General features: G+C 48.3%; 1 protein-coding gene across 2 annotated transcripts; it reads right to left on the bottom strand.

Annotated features, from left to right (window-relative positions):
* Nucleotides 1–1,871: 1,871 nt before the first annotated feature.
* Nucleotides 1,872–22,437, bottom strand: SLC17A9 (solute carrier family 17 member 9). Of its 2 annotated transcripts, XM_071573143.1 has the most exons (15): nucleotides 22,293–22,437; nucleotides 21,953–21,967; nucleotides 21,551–21,661; nucleotides 13,387–13,584; nucleotides 12,120–12,259; nucleotides 11,810–11,909; nucleotides 10,720–10,850; nucleotides 9,796–9,892; nucleotides 8,822–8,918; nucleotides 6,630–6,717; nucleotides 6,276–6,310; nucleotides 5,575–5,690; nucleotides 5,081–5,136; nucleotides 4,539–4,568; nucleotides 1,872–4,432 (listed from the first exon to the last, which is right to left on the bottom strand). In XM_071573143.1, the coding sequence occupies exons 1-15, from the start codon at nucleotides 22,388–22,390 to the stop codon at nucleotides 4,269–4,271; spliced, it is 1,476 nt and encodes a 491-aa protein (XP_071429244.1). In that variant the 5' UTR covers nucleotides 22,391–22,437; the 3' UTR covers nucleotides 1,872–4,268. The 2 variants fall into 2 exon arrangements, with proteins under 2 accessions (XP_071429244.1, XP_071429243.1); XM_071573142.1 differs by lacking the exons at nucleotides 21,551–21,661; nucleotides 21,953–21,967.
* Nucleotides 22,438–24,660: the final 2,223 nt, after the last annotated feature.

A 24,660-nucleotide genomic window follows, 5' to 3' on the forward strand; every position in this document is an offset into this window, starting at 1 on the left:
TGAACAAACCAAATAGGGAAGAAGAAAGAGGAGAGCACTTAAAGCTGCTGTGAGAGCCTGATCCCCTGGACTGCAACTCCCTGCCATTGCCCCCCCCCCCCCCCCATCACTCCCATTTTTAATTACAAGCAGCCAAACTGTAAAGACCTTAATGGACATCTTAATTATTGCATTAAAGTTTGAAATGGAAAATTCCTCATTACATGCCATGCAGTAGGTCAGGGCTGCAATAAACGGTGATATTTTGCTTGTTACAGAACTGGGTGCCCTTTGCAGAACTGGTGTCTTTGGGGCATGTCCCTGCCCTGGGGAGCTGCCAGGTGGATGTTAGATCAGGTCTCTGCTGTGAGAGCATCTGCTTGTGTTTTCCAGGCAAAACTATCAGTGAGAAGTGCTCTTTGCTGTTCCTTTTCTCCTCAAAATAGTGTCATTTTTCTCCTGTGTTTTCCTTTCCATCTGCCTGAATGTGTTTATTGATTTAGTGTTATGCAAACTGCAATAAAACAGTATCCTTCTAATGATCTCCAGGCAGCTATGGAATATATCCCAAACAATTTAAACACAAACCAACCCCCAGCAGCAATGCAATGTACCTCTCATTGATCAATCTTTAAGTCTAGTCCCAGATCACCAGACCCTTTTGCACTGTGCCATTCCCTGCTTGCTCAGGGCAGGCTGGAAAGATCTGATCCAACCTGTGACACTGACAATTTAAGGAATATGGCAGAAAAAAGACAAAAGAAAAAAAAAGAGAGAGAGAGAGAAAAGACAGAAAGACAAAGCCCTTTTCTCTCAGGCTTTGCACAGCTGGAGAAGAACAGGGCAAGGTTTAAGGTGGGTCTGTGGCTTCTTAGAGCTGAAAAGCTCTAAATAACCTAAATGGCCTAAAAGGTCAAGATAGCCCATGTGTATGTCAGAGGCCATTTATACCTTTAGAAGAGGAGCAAAAGGACAGAGAATTTGAGGATAACTTCAACCCAAACCCTAAACTATCTTCTGCATGGTTTTCATACCACCAAGTTTCATGTTGGGCTTTTTTTCTGAACGCACTGAGGAGAAAATTAGAGGACTCTGCAGTACTTGGAGATATTCTCTTGATTACATGACCCTACAGATGAGGTATTAAAATCCCTTTAATGGCTATTTCTCATTTTGAAGTGTCTACCAAACTTTTCCCCTGTCTCCCCACACTACTTGTGCAATTGCCCTGTGAGGGGGGGAAAGCAAATGCTGATTCAGCAGACCCTGGGACTCCCCAGGGCAGTTCTGGTGGTGAGAGACACCAGCCAGGGCTGCTCCTCGGCAGGGCCAGGCTTTGCCAGCTGTGCCCATCGCTCCAGCTGTGCCAGCCAAACCATCCACATCAGCCACGCTATCCGTGCCAGCTGTGCCAGCTGTGTCAGGGCCAGGCTCGGCAGCTCTCGCTGCCCAGGAGCTGCCACATCCCAAATCTCACAGCTCCCTCTGTTGGCATCTGTTCGAACCTATCAGCGTGGATGTGAAAAAGAAATGGGCAATGTGGGTTTTTATCCCTAGCACCGTCCCCATGTGGAAGGTGATCCCCCTGCAGGGTGTATCCCACCTAACCCAAGAATCACTTTGTATTCCTGCTCTTAGCTGCTGTTGGATCGTGTCTCCCGCTGCTGTACTGACCACAGCTCTGCTGAAAGCAGCTTTTCAGCCACTTCTCCAAAAGCAGTGAGATGATGTAGCTGGATATGCCCCGAGTCTGATGCTCACACGAGGGTGCTGTGAAAATGTGCCAGCCCAACACAGCCTCCCCTAAGGAGTTAATCACATCAAACATATTTGTCTGTCCCTTACTGATCACACAAATTAACACCTCTGCAGTCAAAAGGAACACCATGGTGTGCAAATGATTCATTACCTTTATTTTTTCAGGTCCTTCTGTAACAAAAACTCTCAGACCACAAGCTTTGGCTTAAACAAGTAACAGCACAGGTATGCAAAATGGTTTCAATGCTTCACCAATGAGGTATGAGAGTAATGAAACATAAGCCTCAAGTCAAATATTTCACTTGTTAGCCAGTTACAGAGACAGATAACCAGGACAGCCCACCACAGTGTTAGCTGAATTTACAGAGAAGGCATGGCTTGATGTTCCTTTGAAGATCTTAATTCCATATTTCCCACCTAGCTGAGCCACAGGGTGGCCAAGCCTGGTTGAAATGTAAGTGACTTAAACTCATCAACAAGAAATGGTGCAACCAGCAGAGAACCAGAATTGACTCCTTGTGCTCCTGACCTGCAACACTGAACAGCCAGAGAAGACACTAAAAAAAAAAAAACCACAAAAAACATCTTTTATTTTTCTCTGTCACTATAGCAAAGGCCATGCAAGCAATCTGCTCAGACTAGACAAAGGACATGCTGGCAGAGGTGGCTGCACAACTTCAAGCCTCTTTGGTAAGTCTGGCTGTGTTTGCTCTGGGTGTTACCCACTGATTTTAAGGCTTCCCACCAGCCCTCCTGGGTCCTGGCTCTGCATCACTGCAACAGCCCATACACAGAGCAGTACCCATGGCAGAAAATGGCCTTTTACAGAAAAAAAACCACAGGAGGAGAAAAAAACTACTTTCTTATCTCTCTGTTCCAAATCAGGCACATTGATTTTTTTATTCCTTTGAGAAGATACCAGGCAGGTCCATCTTTATCTCTTAATATACCCAGTAAGTGGCTCAGGTCAGCTTAGTGACACCCATTAGTGTCTCTGCAATTAAAAGGCTGTCAGTATTTTCACTACAAACCTTGCTGTTCAGAAATTTAACAAGGCTCCAACAGGTCTGCCAAGAAGAAATTTGGCTAAAACAAAAGGAAGGGGGACTTTTTCTGGGCAACAAACCTGAACCTGCAGTTTTCCTACACTGCAAGGTCCCTGGGAAATCTCCCCAGTCTGAGATGAAGGTTTCTGGTAAGCACCAGAGAAATCAAAGAGAACCCTTCAGTCTCAAGCAAGAGGCAGGAGGAAAAGCAATTAATTAATATGAAATGTGACATTCAAAACTGATCTTGCAAACCCAAATACTGGAGGCTGGTAGATACCCCCCTTCGAGGAACAGTGTGGGATTTGGTGGGAGTACCACTCAGAACAAGGATGCAGAATCAGGCCTCAAGTACATAAAATATAAATTTGGTGCTTCCATTTTAAAATATTTATAAATAACTTAAGACATTCAGGCCCAGAGGTGCCTACAGCCACGTATTTCTGTCTGACATGGGGAACCACATCCCTATGGATCCCCTGTGCAGAAAGTCATTTGATACTCAACACAGAAACAAAACCTGCCCACGTGAGGCTCTTTGGAAAGTCTCCCTTGGCCCTTTGAGAGCACAGGGAGGACACATCTAATCTAGCAGAACTCATTTGGAGTGTAGATCCACAGCACAGAATGTGACTGGTTCCTCCTATACATTCACAGCATGTGGTAAAACAGCTCCCAGGGGATTCCTTGGCTGTTCCTGCAACGTGAGCTGAGCCCAGCTAAGCCTGACCCCTGGGATGGCAGATCAGCTCTGCTCTCATGGTGGAGCTGCTTTAGCTGGGCTCAGGGCTGGGGTAAACCCACCTGGGAGAGGAGGGAGACCTTGAGCTCTGTCCTTGAGCAAAGACAGGCTTGGCTGGGAGTGCTCTGCTCCACACCCTCCCATCAGGACCGGCACAGCCCCTGGATCCACAGCACATCCAGCCCTGAGGGAAGCCTGGAATTCATCTCCCAACCCTTGCACACGTGGCTGGTACCTGCCAAGCAGGCTGCAAAACAAAGGCACAGGAGGGGGGTTAAGGTCAGAGGTACATTCATTCATTTGGCTGATCCCTGTCACACAGTTCAGAGGACACGTGTGGCACAGCAGCCCAGAGATGGACGGTCACAGGACAGCAGAGCATGGGGGGACCTGCTCCTGCAGGACATGGAACCACAGCAGCCTTGGGAGACAGGCTGGGTAACCTCCTTTGGCCACATGGATATTTTTCCACCAGGAACAAACTGGGACAAACTGCTGCCACAGACCATATCCTCACTGGAGATGTTGAGCTGGATGACTCTGCCAGCCACCAGCTATGCCCTGAGCAAAAAATGAACTCTAAATTTCTTTTCTTTCATGGGTTCCATCCAGACCCGTTATTTACTTGGTTTCAGCACATTTTTCTTCTGTTAAAACATCTAAAAAAAAAGGGTAAAATGTTCTTTGGCACTTGTGCAACACAGATGTGACACTTGTCCTTTGGCTGCTTTCTGGGCTCATCTCTAGAGATCCACATATGCAGAGTCTGTGTCCACCCTCTGGGCCTCTCCAAACAGAAGGAATACACAGAGTCCAATGCTGTTCACAGCAGCCACCAGGTTGAAAACAGAAATCCAGGAGCCAGTCGTTTCAATCAGGTAACCAGCCAGGTACACACAAATGACACCTGTGACAGGAGAGAAGAGAGACATGCAAAGGGCCTGGGGCTGAATCCTGCCCTGTGCAGGGAGAGGGCTCACTGGGAAAGGATGAGCTGCAGGAAGGAACTTTACCTAGGAGGGCTCCACCTGTGTTGGCAACCCCTGGAAAGAAAAGAAAAGAAATTATGTGTTCAAAACCCATGGACATGAGTGGCTTCACTCCTGCTCCCACCATCCCCCAGTCTGCACATTCAGCAAAATGCCTTGTTGATCACAGAATCACAGACTGGTTTGGGTTGGAAGGGACCTTAAAGATCATCCAGTTCCACCCCCTGCTGTGGGCAGGGATGCCTTCCACTAAACCAGGTTGGCTCCAAACCTCATCCATCCTGGCCTTGGACACTTCCAGGGATGGGGCAGCCACAGCTTCTCTGAGCAGCTGACAGGGACCACTGACATGCAGCATCATCCCACCCCTGGGTGCAGGTCAAAAGGCACCATGGTGCTGTTTCACCTGCCCTTGGCACTGGCAGGTTTATTGTAGAAGGAAGCTGAGGCTGCACACATGGAGTAGACATTGCCCAGGGCCACCTTTGCTCAAACTTTGACTATGTACCCCCATCTACATCCATAGATGCCACCTCTCCAGCATGGAAATCCCACAGAATCCTTACCAAACAACAGGCCAGCACAGGAGGGGGCCAGGTCCTGCACGTTTACTGAAATGCCACTGGTGAAAAACAGAGAGGGGCAAAACAATGGCTGTTTGAATGGAACATGACTGTTTCTTCCTCATTTACACAGAGATTCATTTGTGAAACACAAGGAAAGGTCCTGGACAAAAATGGCACTGGCAGAAAAAAAAGTAAAAGCTGAGAATGAAGCAGCACAGTTGAGAATCAGAAGGAAAACGATTCAACTCAAAGCAGTTAGAGAGGCCAAAATGCAATTCCCCTCCTGCTCCATCTCCCTGATACTGGCTGGTCCAAACCCTTCTCCATCCCAGCAGGCACTGAACTCCCCCAGCTTCGCAGGGACCAACACATGATGCTCAGGCAAGTGCCAGTTCTTGCTCTGCCAGCCAGGATGGAGACAGTCTCCTTCAAAACCCCAAAATGCCAAGTGTGGGATGAGAGCTAAGGGCTACTGTCACCATCTCTCTCCTTACCTGTGGTTAAAGGTCTGGAGTCCAACAGAGGCAGAGGCAAACACAATTGCTTTGCAAAAACTGGAGGTCTGGCCCAGACACAAAGCAAAAATGCTTGAGACACCAGAGCCAATGACCTGGAAAAAAGGCAAAATTAAACACCACAGCACATTTTCTGTAAGGAAAAAAGCAACTCCTTTTGCAAACAAACTGCTCCCTTTTCCAGTGCAAAAGCTCATGTGCACCAGGTGCTTCTCACGCCCTTTTTCCCCCAGTGTCCTGCCCTTCTGTGTCAGAGGTCTGTCCACATGGATGTGATGCTGGAGAGCAGAGGATACACTGTGTTCTCACCTAGAATTTCTATTTTTGTTCACCCTTGTGTTGCTACTTCCTCAATTATCTAAGTGTCACTTGGAGTGACAGTGTGACACCTGGGACAGGTTGACCCTTGCCTGTGAAAGAAAATCACTTCAGAGCATTGACTGTGCTCAATGTTGCCACTGGTCCACTGTTAACAGAGAACCACATTGTTCCTCAGCCAGGGTTTTCCTCTAGATTTCATTTCCCACCCACACTGACCACCAGTCAATCTGCAAAGCCAGAAAACCTTTCCTCTTTCCACCTATAACCCCCAACCCAGCTCCATACAAGGTCTAGTCTGACAGGTAAGCAGAGCTCAGCAGGTAACTCAGGTGCCTCTCCTGTGGCTTCAGCTCTCTTACCTGCATGAACTTACGAATGGTGATGGTTCTGTACCCTGAAAGAGAAAGGGAGAGTTGGAGTTAAGCACAGCTCACCAAGTTCTCCTTGTTCTCCAGGCAGGAGACCACAGGGTAAGTGGAGTTCAGCTGCACAGATTTCATCTCCAGGGGGATATTATGACTGAGATAAAAGGGAGCCCCAAACACATGGATGGGGTTTGGACACTGGAGTATTTATTCTGCTTTTGTATAAAAACCTAACACTGTTTGTTTGCTGACTCTTCTCCCTACCAACAGGCCCATCTCCTCCCACCCACATCCTCCTTTCCAAATCACGTAAAATAAGAGCTGATGAAAAGTCAGAAGGGCTCTTACCTTGACTAATTAAACGATCAGACAGAAATCCACTGAACAAGCTTGCTGGAATTGCAACCAGCCAGGGGACTACATTAAACACCCAACCCTGAAATGGAGCGAAAATCAAGAGAGGTTTGTCAGAGCTGAGTTTGTTTGCAAATACTTTATTTGATAGCCTGTGGTGTCTGTAGAAAGGGAAAAACATTAAGCACTCAGGACTTGTTGCAGTATCTCTACCCCCTTTGTAGAGCCAGATCTGAGCTGCCCCACTCCAAGGTCTGTAAGGGGCAGGGGCATCACGGGGCAGGAGCATTTGTAGGTTTGTTGTCTTTCCTTCTGCCCTGGTGATGCTGCATCCAGGGGAGAGGCAGAAAGCTCTGGGAAAGAGGGATTAAATGTGGCAAAGTTTACTGCTCAGCAAGATGATGTGGCAGAGAGCCACAGAGCCCTGGGAGTCTCGCTGTGGCTTTCCTGTGGGTCACCAGCAAAGCTGCTGGCAAGATTTCCAACAGCTCCAACCTCATTAGCAGCGTTACTGTGAGGCTGAGGGAGCATAGCTGGATTTTCTAATGGCAGGATTAGGTAACATTATGGGCAGTAACATACTTTGGCCCATTTTCAATTAAGTGGGTTTGCTGCAGCTGTAATCACAGCAGATTACTGGGCAGCTGGATTACAGCTGCTCAGAGGCACTTTGGTGCCCAGATTCCACAAGGAGCTGAAATCATTGTGAGCTGTGCTGGGCCTCATCTCAGCTCCTTCGAACCTACTCATCCATCCATCCATCCATCCATCCATCCATCCATCCATCCATCCATCCATTCATCCATCCATCCATCCATCCACCATCTCCCACATCTCCCCAGCCTGTCACCCCATGGAAGCATCTCCCCTTCCTGCCTGGCTTCAAGATGTGTGGGAGGGCTGAATAATCACAAGTTTGAATAATCCTGTTTCAGCTGCTCTTGGAAATCATATCAGGGTCCATCTGCATCCTTCCATGCCTTTGAAATCTGGGTTTTAGTCACTTTTGAAAATGTTACCTCATGGAGCTCGTGGGGCAATGCCTCTGGTGTTTGTTAACACCAGCTGGGGTTGCTGAGCACAATCCCAACATACCCTGGCCCATCCCTCAGCCCATCACCTTGATCCAAACCCTCCACCACCTGCACCCAGGTGGGCTGGGGGAGCTGCCCAGACAGAGGTGAGGTAGTTCACCTGCACAAAGGGGCTTTGACCAGCAGGTGACAGAGGTTTCCCACATTAAGGATTATTGTCCATCCTTTAAAACCAAGCATCCTTGAACCATGTTTTAAAGTACATGAAGTGATTATCAGCAGCAGAAACACTATATAGAGCTTCTTACATAAGGGCACCATGATATAATGCTTAACAGATGGTAAATTACTGCAGCACAAGCACATTACTCGAGGTGCACAGATCTTGTCACAACAATATGTTTGCTGGTTTAATACACGATTTTAATATAAATATCAAGTATGTCATAAAGAGCTTTACATGTGTAATATGAAAAGGCATCTGTAAGCAGCTCTGGAAATTGTAAAAACCTAACAGAGCCATTGTGGAAAATACTGTGTGAGTTTCTGAGAACAAGATAAAAATACCAGCTCTCACGTCAGATGAGTATTGCCTGGCTTTCTGAAAAATGGGAACATCATTTGTGCTGAGGAGAGGGAAGCTTTAGTAGTATTTTTACAGTACACAGAATTACTGGTAATGTCAATTTTAGCAGGCAGGTCTGAGCTGTACAATGTCAGTCCAGTTAGAAACCCTGTGAAAAATCACGAGTGAATGGTGGTTATTTGGAATGGCATAATGTCATGAGCTCTGTGCCATTTGAAATCCACAGTTTTCTAAGAAGAGAAGTAGTCTAAAACCCAAATATAACCTGCTCTTCCCTGTGCAGAAAGTGCCCCAGCTCTGCCTCCCCTCAGCATTCCTAAACAAGCAACTAGAAACCAGCCTCTGCAACCTGGAGGGAGGATGCTGGCACCTCCAAATGTATGTGCAGGGGTGCCACGGCTCCCAGCCCCACAGGGAAACCTCCCACCTCCTCCTCCTGCCTCCCAACCTGCTCACCAAATCCCTCTGCCATCATCATCCTCCCTAACCAACCCATTCTGGCTGTCCCCCAGCACAACCTCCTCTGAACAGAGAACAGCAATGCCTGTGCCTCAGAGCCGACCTACCTTTGACTCAGGAAAAGTTTCCTTAAAGAAAGTTGGCAGCCAGGAGAGGAGAGTGAAGAATGTGCTGGCTGTGGAGAGCTGAGCAATGATGACAGCCCTGCAAACACACGGCAGAGAGGAAACAATGAGGAGTGACAGGTCACCCTGCGTGGGAAACAGGCACTCGAGCAATCCAATATTTCACTCCCTGCTCCAAGAAGAAATCCCTCACAACACTGCAATTGCTTCCTGAGATTTTTCTCATAGATAACTACTTCTTTTGGCTTTCTGCCCTTGCTGCACTGCTGGTTCCTTCACTGCCCCATCGCACAGTGCCTGATGTCAGCCCCGGGCTCAGAGGAGGTTAATTGCAGTGGTAATTATTCCAGTGCATTTCCCACTGGTCCCTTCCAGGCTACAAGAGTCCTCCTGCTCCAAGAGGTGTTGTTCAGGGTTTTCTAGGGTTTCGTTATGAGCTCCATTGTTACTCAAGGCAGGAATGGGCTTATTGCCCTGTGTCTCAAAACAGCACTTGGGAACATGCTTGGATAAGCTTCAATACCCATTGCAGTATCCCAAAGGAAAAATGGCCATTAAAAAGATGTTTGCCAGCAATGAGAACACAGCCTGTGCCACTCAGTGCCCCTCAGCAGCACTTCTTAGGAGCCCATTACAAGCAGCAGTTCTAACAAGACTGGTGGAGAATACCAGTCTGGAGTAGAACACGACTCATCCAGGGGGAACAGCCTGGGAAGGAGAAAAATTATCCAGTAACATTCAAGCCCGACAGTCCCCTGGGCAGATAATAAAACCATCTTTTGCCAAGCTTACCTTTTCAGTTCTTTATTGATACAGAAGGAATTTGAAAACCTGGTTATGTTACCCAAATATATAAGTGGACAAAAAATACAGAGGCAGAAGTAATAAGCCCAGAGAGGAGAAAAAGGAGGTGCTCCCCAGCCCAGCTGATGCTTGAGGCCACTGCAGCTCCCTACCATACTGGTGCCTTCCTAAACAGCTGCTTCCAGGGAACTTTGGTCTGCTTGGGTATGGAGAGGCCTCTCGTTAAATAGTCTATGGGGATGATGAGTTCTGCAGGGAAGAAAAGATCCAAAGGAAAGCTCTGATCAGTAATTGCCCACTCAGCTGGAGGCAGCCCTGGGACACCACTATACAACTACCTTTACTCTCCTCCTAACTCCTGTTTTTTGGCTATGCCACCACTGAATGCTCATGAAAACACCTTGTTACATTGACCAAAATTTCTCCACTGCATCCACACACTTTCCTACCCAGCCACCTTCCCCCATTTGTATCTCCTGTAATAATGAAACAAAAATCCCTTGCGGAGGGACCATGTTTGGATTCTGTGCAGCACGAGGGACGCACACAGCTCCTGATGAGCTGGGCTTCTACATACCACACTCTCACTAATAATGTTGCAGCCAGGTGTAATGGTTTGTCCATATGCAGAATTACTCCCAGACAGTTATTTCAGAAGAGATATTCTGGATTAACTGGTTTTTAAAAGCTCTATGTGTAGATGCTCTTAGTTGTGAATAAGTATCTTGCCCTGCTTTAGCTTAATCCACTTTGAAGATCATGCTCTGGTTTGTGTTTTCACTGGTGCTTAAGAGTACTGAGGAGCCAGATCAGGCTCTCAGCAGGGATATAATCCAGCATGGGACTTGAAATAGGAAACCAGCATTGCAAGAGCTGAAAATCTCATTTCTGGGTTGTGGGTGTTGGGTGAGACCCAGTGTGTGTTATAGAAGACACCTGAGCAAAAGGTCTTTGTGCAAAACCAGCCATGATCTTGGAAACACAGAGGACTTGCAGAAAATAAAAAAGAGGGACCACTTGGTTCCCACAGCCCCAGGAGCACTGGCAGCCTTAGGGATGCAGGTGGCTGGACATACCTTTCTCACTCAGGAGGTACTTGCAGGTGCAGTAAACCCAGAGCAAAGTGAGCAAACCGGAGAAGTAGAAAACACTTTCCCAGCCATACCAGTCCAGGAGGAGAGATCCTGCAGCACCAATCACCAGCGTCCTGCAAGGGAAACCACTTGGATTTACTGGCCTGGTCAAGAGCATCCAGCCTGTGTACATTGACAGGAGGTGCTCCCTGGGGTCAGCGCTGTGTGTCACTGAGCCACAGAACCACAGAACAATCTGGGTTAAGAGAGACCTTAAAGATCATCTCATTCCACCCTCCCTGCCATGGGCAGGGACACCTCCCACTAGACCAGGTTGCTCCAGCCTGGCCATGAACATTTCCAGGGATGGGGCAGCCACAGCTTCTCTGGACAACCAGGGCCTCCCCACCCTCACAGGGAAGCATTTCTCAGTTGATGCATGTGCAGGTGCTGCTCACTTACCCTCTGTGACTCTGAAACCTGAAACCCATTCCCCAAGTGGCATCTTGGGCCAGGTCCTCACTGGGCAGGAGAAACCCCAAAGGGACCTCACCCTCATCTGCCCAACATTGAAACATGATCCACAAGGAAAGAAAAGGAGGTTGCTGGTGTGTAGTATCTCAGAGAATGTACAAAGCAGCAAAACAAATAAACACACTGGAAAAATAAGTGATTAAAGACAGTAATATTTCTATCTGGCTTTTAAGCAACTCTGCCATTTAGAAAGGAAATTCTGATGGAGATCAGCAGAGAAGGGGAAGTTCTCTTTTCCCCACCTATCATAGTGGACAGATGACCAGTCTCTGGCTCACCCTTGCTCTTCCTACTGAATCAGGCTGTTTCCCATAGTAATTAAATATTGCAAACAACTCTTCAAAGTCTAGTTTGAAAAGAAGGAGAAAACAATACATAAATCCTTGACAGGCACAACAGCAACTGCCTGAGGCTTCCTCAGCTGCAGTCAAAGTCCTTGAGGACCTGTGAATCCACATGTACTTTGGGCTGTGAGTTTTGCCTCCAACTATTTAATAGCATCTCATCACATATGATGTCCAGAGACTGTCACTCACTGCTCAAAGCCCTTTGAACTTACCCAAACTGTGAGCCAGTCCCCACTGTGCTGTAGGTGAAGGCTCGCTCGCTCTCCCGGACCCTCTGGGACAGCAGGCTGGCCAGGGATGGGAAATACACCCCTGAAAGCAATAGCAGCAAGGCAGGGAGCAGTCAGCATTGTCAGCAAATCAAAAGCAAATTTTTCTCCCAGAAGGAGAACACTGAGACAAAGCAGCAAAACGTTTGATGGATTCAAAACAGGGTTACAAAATAAACTAAGTGGACACATCGCCATAAGGGCCCCATCCAAGGAAGCCCCCGGGCACAGGGAGACAAGACAGGGGTCTCACCTTGCAGCAACCCCATGAGAAACCTGGAGGAGGTCATAAAAACGAGATGGGCAGAAGTGACATGGGTGAGCAGCGGGGTGAGGACTGTTAGGAACCCCCAGGCTGATGCTGAGAGGAGGAGGACCTTCTCACCTCCTATCCTGGAAGACAAAAAACATGTTAGCAAAGACAGGAGGGCAAAAGGGCAAAGTGCTCCAGTCCAGGCTCAAATGCCCTTCCCAATTTAGCCAGTTTTTACAAGCAACTGTTGAGTCAAACCTGTTCTTCTCTCCTATGTCTATAGCCCTTGGCAAGGAGCTCTGACCTCCTCCCTTCTCACCTCCCACCAGCACTGCCCATCCAACTCCTGCACACACCAATCCCACAGACCCCACAGCAGTGACACGCCCAAGTCTCTGGAGGGGAAATCAAAGTGCTGCCCTCATTCTGCTTCTCTTAACCAGTGACAGTGTTTGATACCTGCTCTTTTGCATCATCTCTGCCTTTTAACATTCAGGTTTTTGCAGGTGTTCACTTGGAAACTATTAAGAACCATAACTAAATAGCACAGTGCACTGCACAGGTAATGTACCCCCTTCCAGGCAAGTGTTCCTAACAAAATATTTCACAGGAAAGCCCTCTCACTAACAGGGTAGCTGTGGAAAGGAACTCCAGCAGGTGGATTCAGACCTTTCCTTACAGCCACCTGGGGAAGTTGTTTGGTTTTTAATTCATATGATAAAGTGAAGACACTTGGTTTTTCCAAACATGATGGAAACTGTGTTCAAGAACTCTTTTGTGAAAAAAATGCAAGAGAATACAGGGTAGAAAAAGTGGACTGAAAACAAAGCTAGACTATGCAGATCAAATAAAAAAATAAAAAAGCTGCATTCATAGAACCCTAAAATCACAGAATGGTTTGGGTTGGAGGGGACCTTAAAGACCACCTCATTCCAATCCCCCTGCCATAGGCAGGGACACCTTCCCCTAAACCAGGTTGCTCCAAGCCCCATTCAACTGGCCTTAAACTCTTCCAGGGATGAGGTAAACAGAGCTTCTAATCAAACAGCCTAAACTACCCACATCCCTTCCCAATCAGAGCTATAGACCCTGAGTGAAGCTGGCAGAGAAGACTCAACCCTTTCAGAGCAACCTGCAGTGCCCCAAAAAGCTTCTCCCCATGGACACACTTCACTGTTCCACCCCACCACTGCCCCAGGGTGAAACTGGAACTGAGGCATCAAAACCATCATCAAAAGGAGGCAAACATGGAAATAATTTCCAGTACTGATCACTGATGTGTCCCCCGATAATCTGTGTCAGGCAGTAGCCCCAGAAGAAGCTGCTGAGCACGACGCCGGATTGTTTCTTGTCCCAGTCAAAGTAGGAGCTGAGGGCAACCACGCAGATGGGCACGGTGACACGGGCACAGTACAGCAGGCACGTCCCCAGCAGCAACATCACCGTCCACACACGGCACTCGGGCCTGCAGGGATGGAGAGAACACGGGGAAGGGCAGCTGGATGGAGAGAACATGGGGAAGGGCAGCTGGATGGAGAGAACACGGGGAAGGGCAGCTGGATGGAGAGAACATGGGGAAGGGCAGCTGGATGGAGAGAACATGGGGAAGGGCAGCTGGATGGAGAGAACACGGGGAAGGGCAGCTGGATGGAGAGAACATGGGGAAGGGCAGCTGGATGCTGTGCCTGCTGGGTCCACACACAGCAAGGACTGGCAGGTCACGCTGGTTTGCTGGTCTGTCATGATCAAATGAAGGTCAGTGCAACCCCCCTGTGGAACAGTGGTTCTGAACACGGAGTGTGTCCCACCTGGTAGCTTTTAGGAATGAGGCCAACTTCATCCCAAATGCTATTTGACCCTGTCAGCAAAATGATGTCTGTCTATAGGCTGCAAGATGGAACAGGCTGCTTGGGCATCACTGGCTGTAGATGGAGGGAAAGGTGGGGAGAAACTTGGTTTGTTTGCTTTTTTTGCCAAAACAGAAACTGTTCTTTAAAAGGTAAGGATAACAAAGGAAAGGTCAGGGCATGAGGTTGGAAACATTTGCACAAGACACTCTGTCTTGGTAGCAAATATTTGTTATAAGGCAATTCTACCCATTCCCCAAGGGAGGTGGTGTGTGTGTGTGTTACCCTTCCTAAGCAGGAGATGGAGGAATTCTTTAGAGAGACAACACATGATGGGGCTGAAGAGTTCAGAGAGAGGAGCAAAATATTTCAGTGAGGAGGAAGCCTGGGCTGTGGGCGGCATTGGCCTTGTGTGGATTTAATTATGGCATGAGAAACCAGAGAGGAGGAAGAATGCCTGCAGAAAATAACAAGATGTGTTTTGAGAACTGCCAGCAAAAGCTTGAGAACTGCCAGCACAAAGAGAGATATCCTAATAGCCACCTATCAGGACTAGAGTCAAGTTGTGTAAACAAAGACTTTTAACCAATTAAAAGTGATACATGTGCGCGTGGACAGAGAAAGAGACTATAAAGAGTTAAGCCTTCTGTTAAGGGGTTGTTGTTGTTGCTGTTGCTGCCTGTTGTGGGCTGTTTGCTCCTTGTTTCTTGTAGCTTGGGGGCTTGGCCTGCCTGAGCCCCTGAGGCTTCTGGAAACTTAAGCCTCTGAGTTTGTTTGTAGTTTATTTAGTTGTTGATAAAGTAGTATTTGCCGGCAATTGGATTAAGCCTTTTACTACAGACCGCCACATTTCAGCCTGGAATGATAAGAAGTTTTAGGTGATATGAATCATAATATGTTAACAGAATATGCTTTTTGGTGCATGAGTACTCAGCACCAAGAAAACTGCTCTTGCAGGAGACAGAGGCTGGAAATAAGCGGGAAGTCAATTTTTTCCTGCTCCAAGTCAATGATGTGCTTCTGGACCAAACATATTTTGCTGCAAACATCAGCCCCAGGTGTAGGTGAATCCCTTTGCCTTCCCTCAGCCCAGCTCATGCCACTCTTGGTCTCCCTTTGCCCATGAATTATGGAGCTAAAAGCTTAGATTTGCATTTGGTTATTTCTATGCCCAGAGGTCAGAGCACAAAGCACTGAGCAAACAGACTCTCTCTGCTCCATAGATGACTGAGGACTTCACTGTACCAGGGCAGTAACCTCTGGGCTTTCCACCCTACTAAACATACCCACCATCCACGTGGGAAACAACTCGGGTCACCTTTTGTATCCAATGGAACGTTTATTCCTCTGCACTAGAATTATGATAAATGTAGGTTAATCCCACACAGCACAAACCCATTTCTAAAGGTGTCAAACAGGCCGTCACGGGGGGAGGCGAAGGAACAATGAAAAGCAGAACACGGTGGGGAGGTGAACCCACTGGGGGTGGATTTATTGCTGCTTCCTGACAAGGCAGATAAGCAGCTCAGTGCCAACCTTTGGCAGGAGGAACTGCAAGTGTTTCAGCTGGTGTTCTGAAGGCTGGAACCATCATTACTGTGCACACACGAGTGCACAAAATAACACAGGAACTGGAATACCTCGAGTATTTTTGCTGGAGGAATGAGTAACCAGGGGCTGACCTCCCTCTGCCAGTTGAACAGGCTGATAAATGTCCCTTTTGGGCTTACCCTGAGAGGGAGATAGTTTCAATCATATCTTCATTTGCTGCAAAACCAGAGGTGATCTGGTTTTTGATAACCTGCCTCAGCCCAGGAGCAGTGGCTGCAATTCCTGTTTGCTACAGAAAAACACAGGACAACATGTCCAGGTCAGACCAACCCCAGCAGCACAATATGGGCAGGAGTTTTGGGGTATAAATCCCCCATCAGATGCAGAGGGCAGGTGTGGGAACACTGGCCATGGAAAACATTACGGAGAGCCCTCAGGGATGAGATGCTTGCAGGTACAAGTGACAGACTCGTGCCTGCCCTGCCCAAATGGGCTGTTGCCAGTCCAGGGCAATAATCTCTCCTGTTATCTCCAGTAGCACAGTACTGATAAATTTAAGCTATTCAACCTGCAACAACCGAGGTGACAGAGCAAAGCACAGCAGCCAGTGATGTGTGTAGGTATTTTCTATTATTTAGCACCAAGACAGATTTCTGAATCGTGCTTTTTCCCTGCAGCAAAGAGAGACCTTTATGAGCTTTCGCTGGAGTGGAGTCGAGCTCTGCCTCTCCAGTCACTCTGGTGTGTTCAGAATAACCTGCAGTTATCCTGGTAAGCACAGCAGCATTTTAATGGGACAGCAAATCCACAGTTCTTCCTTGTCCCCAAACTCTGTATGACTGTGCAAGAAGTAAGTTTGACCTGAGCAGCTCAATTATGCTTTACTCTATTTCTCTTCATAGTTAGTATTGCCAAGGTCTGTCCCACCTGAGGGTGTTTGCAACTGAGAAAAGCAAAACCCACGTGCAGCAAAGTCAGTGTCCCAGGGGGTACAGGCTGGGGGAGCACAGTTTGGTGCTAAGGGATGGAACCCCCAAAGTGATGAGCAGGACAGCTCTGGCTTCAGGACAGGGGGATAGGAAGGGATGCCATGAGCTCACAGCCTCTTTTGTTGCCCCAGTGAGGTAGAGTCACCCAAGGGGATTTGGAGGGGGGAGGCAGCCAGGCCAGAAGTGCTGGGGTTTGAGAGCAGGGGCACAAAGCCCCATGGGGGTCTCTGCAAAGCAGGACACCACTCAAAGCACAGCTCAGATACAGAGGGACTGCCAAGCAGAGATGTTCTCCCAAGAATCCTCCTCTACAGTGGATGTTTTTACAAAACTCCAGGGAATATTTTTTTCTTAAAGCACTTGCTCTGGGTATATGACACAGTCTGTGTTCTCTTTGACTACTACTTCATTCTGTATTCTTTTCCTATATATTTAAATGCATCAGTAGAGACTTATGCCCAAAACAAGTGGAGACTATAACCATGACTTCAGACTACCACTTCCTCCATAGGCAGCATATCCAGCTGGGAAAATTCATGCAAATAATGAGTGTCAAATGTAATCAGGAGCTGCTCACACCCACCTGAAAGCATGGCAGGAATGATTTCTCTGCAAAGACAATGACGTGCTTGCATCAGAGGAAAGAGCTCTGTAAATACATTTTCTCCTAATTATAGTTATCACAGAGGCTGCTGATGAGTCAATGTTGTGCTCAGTGCAAAACAACAACGGCAAAGGTTACAGGAGGAACTTGGACTAGCACAAAGGGAGGAATTAAAACTCTCCTCAAAAACTAAGGAATAACGACAAATCAAACAAAAGTTTTTGTGGGTGACACCAGCCATCCAGGAAGCAGAGCTTCACCAGTGTTAACAAATTAGATCTGATGGGACCCCTGGAGCTTGTCTGGAGGTCCTTGGGTGCTGTGTGACAGCAGCAGCTCCTCAGTGCCCAGCCTGTGCCTTCCTGACCTTTCATCCCCTACTGTACACAAGAAACAGGCACTGCAGGTGCATCCCCTTCTCACCTCACTGAGACCCTCCTCACCATGAGAAGCAGCCATGCAGCCAGAAAACACTTCCTATTTCACAAACCTCCAACCCCGACCCAGACAAACTATAATTATCTCAAGCCCTAATGACTCTTCCTGGGTGTTTTTTCTCTAGCAGCAGCCCTGTATTTGAGCAGCCCTGCCCCATGTTCCTTGGTTCTGCTCCTCCAAATGCAGCCCCAGGCACTGAGTGCTCATGGCTTTGCTTTTAAGCATTCATTGACTTCCCTGGGACCCAGCTCCCATAAACCTAAAGGATCCCCCACCCCAGGCCATGGTGGTTAGGATGGATTTGCAAGGATGCCTGAGATTCCCCAAAGGGGCAAAACCAAGCCAAGCCATCCGGCAGTGGAAGGAGAGCCAGCAGCAAAGGGTATCTTTATTTGCAGTGTGTTTTCCTGCTGGAGGAATTTCTCCAGTAGGTGCCACAGTGCAAATATTTATTCAACTTTATTTCTCTTGACTTGCCTCCCTCCTCTCCCCCAGTGTGCAGGGCTGTTGGCAGACACTGCAAGTCACTGTTGGGATGGACTCGCTGGAGCTCAGGCAATCAATTAGATCACAGTTCAGCTCCCTCCAAGGCACGAGTTGGGACCACTGGGTATTTTCAAGTGGTAAGAGAGCTGTGTCAGACAGTAAGACTATGAACAGTCTGTCCCAGCAACAGCTCTTGGCCAGAAGCCATCTCCAATGTTTGTGGGTGTTTTCCATAACTGGAAGAAAAGTGGGAGCTGCAGCTCCTGATCTGCATCGGATGGGCACAGGTATTGGCAGCCAAGCATAACACCCATCTCCCAGGGAGGGCATCACTACCTCAGTTCCCCTCTCTAAAAAGAAACTAAAAGTAGTTCTGTGGGAGATACATGGAGAGCACATCACTGGAGTCACCTGCAGTGCCCCCAGCCCTCTTGCTCATCCCAGCTGCCAGCACTGAACACTCACCAGACCCTGTAAGAACCTCAGAGCAAGATGGGGATGAGCCCACTTGCCCATGAGCTCCCAGCCACGCCACCAGCTCCAAACCCAGGAGACCCAGCAGCCCAAGCATGAGGCCACCTCCCACGGGAATGTCCCCTGCACATGCGGCCAGTGCCTGTGGTCCCCCCGTGCCTGATCACCTGCCTCACTGCAGTATGGGAATGTTTCCTTCCCTCCTCACCCCCATCTCCCTCCTCACCCGTTCCCAGCCTCAGGGGATCATCATCCTTCAAAAACCTCTTTTCCAGCTTACTTTCCTAGGGCTTTAATTTACAGTAACCTCCAACACAACCAGGACTGACTGACATGGCACAAACACAGCAGCCATGCACACTCCTTCATGAGGAGATAATACTCAGGTAGTTATTTTTAACTCAGTTTGACAGTCATCTAACTTCTCACTCTTTGTTCTTCTCAACAATTTCTCTTTCCCCTGAAAATCTAACATGCTTGTCAGGAGAGAGGTTTTCCCCCCTGCCCGAGTTTATTTTGTCACGCTGCAGACCGGCTCCGAGCTAATGATGTGTCGCTGTCAGAAGTAGCTTTGGGGTTTAGAGGAGGTTTGTTGGGGTTTCTTTCTCCCAATCCAGCTAACAGCCAACAAGAGCAGCATAGAGGACAGAGGGCTTTTTTTTCCTGGGAAAGCTGCTGGCTTCCTGTCCGCCTCCTGTGCTCAAGCTCCCTCCGCAGAGCCACAGATGGCAACAAAGTGGCGTTCAGCAAGAGAGCTCTGGGTTTATTCCCTCTCTTCATTTCTTGCTCTCGGCAAAAGCAAAGATGAAATTAGATTTCAGCAGCTCATATGAGCTGGAAATAGTTGTTAAGTCCAGGTGGAGGTGGTGAGAGAACATAATAATAAAGCACAGGCGTGCTTTGCACACTGATCTGAGGACATCCATGGATCAGCCAGGAATGAAATGCGTGTCCTGCTTATATTTTCCATGCGAAAAAAGTTCTCAGCAAGATGACTATTAAAAACAGGGTGAGGAACTTGTGCAACACAAATCCCAACCACCAAAAAACCCCCAACCAACTAAAGCTGCAACATCGTGTTGACAAAAGATCAGGGCACAGAACTCAGAAAAAAAACCAACATGACCTCTGGGCAAAGAGCTTGGTCAGGTGACTGCAGACCAGCCTGTGACCGTAGTAAGACTCCTTTTATCTCTGGAGCTTAAAGAAACTGCCATAATCACCCCTTGTCTTCAGGTGTAGCCAGAGGCTGGGAGATGCTGAGTGGTTTCAGGAATCATTTGCTTCCCAAGACACAGCAACTTTTTCATGTTGTATTTCTCTCCGAGAGACACCATCCACAATGCGAGCTCCACTCTACTGCTGGATCTGCTGGTGGCTTTGTGTGCAACCTTCAGCAACTGATTTCTCACTGCTTCGATCCTTCCCCCAGTTAAACCAGAGGTGCTTAAACACGTTCACTGCCCTAGGGCTCCTGCTTTGGCATGTTAAGATCAACATTAAAAAGCACTCTCTAACTGTCCAGATGTGCTGCATAAGCATGAGGGCTTTTTCAAGCCCCAGCCAGAAATCCCCAAGTGTTGTTCTTGGAAGAGGAGATGTGTGATAAAGGAGCCATCGGAAACCTGCAGAAAAGTTTGGGAAAGGCATCGGGGAGGCAGGATAAAGGACAGGAATAGTGGAAGAGGAAGGAAAAGTCAGCTGAAAAAAGGGAGGACAAAAGAAGAAGCAGCATGAACAAAGATGGAAAAATAAACCTGCCAAGATAAGAGCTTATCTCTCCTTGTACTGATGGCGTGGACTGATCTTGGAAGGCTGCCTGGCATGTCTTTTGTTGGAGCATGAAAGGAGAACCTGTGTCACTTCTCCCACTTACTAACACCTTGCCTCCATGGCAATAACTTAATACAAATTATGAAAGCTGTTTATTTGCATATACTGGTACAAAACTGCTCACCAAACCAAGCAACTTGCTCACGTGATCTGGTGGATCGGTCCCCCTTTGTCCTCCCCCTTTCTCACCCTCCACCTGCCCAGTTTCGTTTAGGCCTTAATGCTCCCATAAAACCTCCCCACACAAGGGCTGTGACCACATGTGTGTCTACACCAAACAAGGGGACATGATCTCAGCTTATGTGAATTACAGCAATATAGATAATGATCTGATGGGCTTTAGGGTTATCCTGCTGCTCCTTCCCGTTAACAGAATTTTCTCAGTTACTAACAGCATTTAGGATGGTCACAATCACTTAAAATAGGTCTGTCTTGATAAACAGACTTTATCAAAGTCCCTTTTGTTTTGGAAGGTGTTATCTGTGGTTTGCATTTTCAGAGAGATTTGAAGGGCTTGTTCTGGTCAAATGTTTTTGTGTTTCGTTTTTTCTAAAGGATAAACATATTAACTAAAGTTTTGTTTCCTAAAGATCAGGTGTGGATCTTCGCTTTCCACCATTCCCACTTCACAAAGACTTAGGGAATAGTTAGCAAGGGGGAGACAGAGAGAAGGAATTTTCCTAAGTGTTTTTTGGGGAAAGAATCTTCAAATTTTAAGCACCTCTAGTGCCAATGGTCTTCTTTAAGACCCACCTCCTTCTCTTGAGATGAGCATGGATTTGATTAGACTTCCAGGTCTGCGACTGCAGGAAGAGTTTCTCTTGGGACAGCAGTTTAAAACTGGCTATAGACCTGTTGCTACCGCAGGACGCAATCGATGATAAATACCAACTTATCCAGCAGCTGGAAGGGGCAATTCCTCCCCTTAGCCACGTGTTCCTGTGCACTGGCGCAGTTGTCACCTGCCCTGTGGCTGCCCCTCTGCTCTCCTGCCTGCCAGGGTGAGGTCACCACGGGTTCACACCAGCCCGGAGGGGGGAGAGGGGAGCCCAAGAGGTGGCCACCGCCCCGCAGTTCCTCTTCGTGGTAGTGTTAAACCCAGCCAAACTTCAAAAGCACACGGAGCCCAGGGACTCCCAGCTTGGAAAACCCTCTGACTATCACTGCCAGTTGCCCCACTAATACTTTGGAATAATCATCTCACCCCACTTCCGATGGGAGAAGGGGCAGGTCCTGAGGTCGCGGTGCTGGATGATGTTCCCAGGGTGGCAGGGAGGAGCAGTGCTGTCCCATGTGTCCCAGTCTCTGCTCCAAACACTGGAGCACCCAGCGTTTGCCCGTGCCCCTGTTCTCCAAAGTTGTCAGTTTGGGGCTTAATCATATTTTAAGGTATTTTACTCACTTAAGTTAAAGAGCAGTTCATGCTGTTTAGCTGCTGCCCAGCTATTCCAGACTTTATCTTAATGAATTACTATCGCCAGTACAAACATCCCCACTGGAACACTTCGATAAGAACCTGATCGCTGTTTCGCGTTTAATTCACTGACTACAGGCCAGAAATAAGCTCAGTAGACGTTTTTCCCCTGAGTTTCACAGCAATTCCTCTTATCTTCCCCCTTCTTCCTTCTACCGTCTCTGCTGGAGGCCGGTGAGACAGTGCCCTCCGACCCATCCTGCGGCACCACCGCGGGCAGCGCCGGGGCCGGCGACAGGAGGGGCTCGGCCCGACGGGGAGCACCGGGCACCTCCGAAATCGCCTCTCCGGGACCGGCTCAGGCCGCCCAACCTCCTCCATCCAGGAGCCGCATCCTTCCCAAGAGCTGCGGGAGGAGGCGAAGGAGGGGACCAAAGATGCGGAGGGTCCCGGCGCCGGGAGGGCACCGGCCGGGGGGATGCGGGGAGAGCCCCGCAAGCAAGGCAGCGGCTTCCCCGAGCGCGGGTCCAGCCTTACCTGGACCAGTACGGGTCTCCATCGCGCCTCATGCCGTCGTGGGGCCCGCGCTCGGCGCTGCCCAGCGGGACATTCCTGCCGCCGCCCCCCGCGGCCATGCGGGCAGCGCTTTCCGCCCGCCCGGCTCACATCGCGGGGCCGCTGCGCTCCCTCCCCCGCCGGGCCGCGGCCACGTGTCAGCGCCTCCCGCCGCCCCCGCCCGCCGTTCCGGGAAGTCCCGCCAGCCCCAGCCCCGGGGCAGCCTCCAACCCGCGGACCCGCCGGGCTCGGGCCGGGGCAGGTGATGTTCGCCCCCTGCAGCATCCGCGAACCGCCGGGTCTGCGCTTTTCCTCCCTCTCCGGTCATTACTGGCACCCCCGTTGGCGACATGGAGTACAGGAAAAGAGTGGACTGACCAGGGTCTGTCCTCCCCGTTCGACACCTGCGAAGGGAAACGTTTCCCTGCTCCCGCAGCTTTCATAGATTTGCCGGCAGAAAAGTCGCTGTCTCTGCTTTTAAAGGATTAGAAGAGAGAATGACATTCCCATCCGAAGAAATTGAGGAAAAAAACAAATAGGGATAAGTATTTTTACAGCTTGATCCAACTCTGCTGGATAGAGGTACTGCCTTGCTGTAAGGATCTGAAAGAGATAATCAGACTCCCTAATGGAAATAAATAATTATAATGATGGTTATCTCAGTCCAAAACAAAATGACTTATGACTCACTTCAAGCATGAACGGGCAGGCGGAGGAGCCTCGTTAAGACATCACTCAGGTGATGCTGTGGCCGATCACAGCCTGGATTCAGGCACGGCAAACCTGAGCTCGGCAGAGGATGGAGGAGCTGCCGCACAGCCTGAGCAAGGTCGTGCACGGCCCTTGGGAAAGGGACCTGAGCTTCGGGGCTGCACCAAAACTCGCAAGTGCAGAGCAGGCACCTCCTGCCTGCTACTCTTGCAGCCAGCAACCTCCAAATTATTGTTAAAAGCCTTTAGCAGACTAATATTAAGGTAGCTCACATTCTTCTCCCAACATGAATCCCTGGCAGGTCCCTGATGAGCACTCTGCTACTTAAACCATGAGGGACAACAGTATTATTGAGCTGAGCCTTTGGGAGTGAAATAGCAAAAGGGTTTCTCACACCAGAGGCAGCTCCATAATAAGGAGGTTGCTGAAAAAGCAAAAATCATTAAGTCATACTTTATTCTTTGCTTCAGTATTTCTTCCTCAGAAGAAAGAGATTTACCCCAAAAGGTAGATCTGTGGCAGTCACATGCAAAGACCTGCTACCAAAAGGGAAAACAAATACAACAAGCTTTGGTGCAGACAGAAACTGAGGGGAACCACGTGTAGTAACCACAGGTTAGTGTCATCCAGTTGTAGGCTTCCCTCCCTTTATTTGGGCAGGAAATGAAACTGTATTTTTATTCACTCTGCTACTGTGCCCGTTTCCAGAAGAGGGAGCCAAGGCATGGTAAGTTGCAGCCAAACATGTAAACCATTGCTTATTTAATACATTGGGGTTTTTTAAATTGTCGGTATGTTTGGTTAATTCAAGACAGGAGGGGAGATGAGCACTGATGTAACTACAGAAGTGAAATGCATGTAGTAAGCTCAGAAAAGGACTGAAAAGGTCTTGGGCATGGCAAGCTAATGACAGGTACTGGAAACTTATTATCTCACACCCAGGTATGAGTTATATTATGTTCACGGCTGTGGGGTGCAAATCTCCAACACTGACATTGCAACACTGAATCATAATTTTAGTGAGTTAGTAGCCAATTTGGAAATCAAGCACAAGTTTTCTTTCTCTGTGTACTCTTCAGTTCCTCTCCTTGCACTGCTCAGTGTCACCTCTTCTTTTAGGAGCTTGACTAATTTGCCTCTCAAATCAGAAGCTGCTTTCACTGTCAAAACCTGCTGCTGTTGAAAGAAATGTTTGAGTGTAATGTCCGCCACGTGCAGATAAGTAAGTTTAAAAAGTAAAAACACAGCCATAATGCCTTTTACTCCAGTATAATTTTCTGGAAGCAAACCTCCCACCAGGCTGATTAAATGGCAAATGGAATCAGGTCAGAAGACAGGTGCTGACTACAGAAAATAATCTTACACAAGAACACAATCTCCTCTTGTTTTTTCGTGTGTTCAGCTTAATCAGTCAAAAGATTAAACCAAACAGAAGATTATTGGGTTAATATTTGACCTGACATTTACTATCACTGTAGTTTATACACACAATGGTTGAATTATTTGAAGATTTTATGAAGTTAAGCACAGATCAAGAGCAAATCCTGAAGGAGTAGGAAAGGAGCAATAGGCTCACACATTTCATAAAGGACAATTGTTGTCTCCTGGAAGGACAGGCTGGCTGCAGTTTGAAAGCTCC

This window comes from Pithys albifrons, chromosome 18, assembly GCF_047495875.1.
Source record: "Pithys albifrons albifrons isolate INPA30051 chromosome 18, PitAlb_v1, whole genome shotgun sequence".
Taxonomy (NCBI): Eukaryota; Metazoa; Chordata; class Aves; order Passeriformes; family Thamnophilidae; genus Pithys; species Pithys albifrons.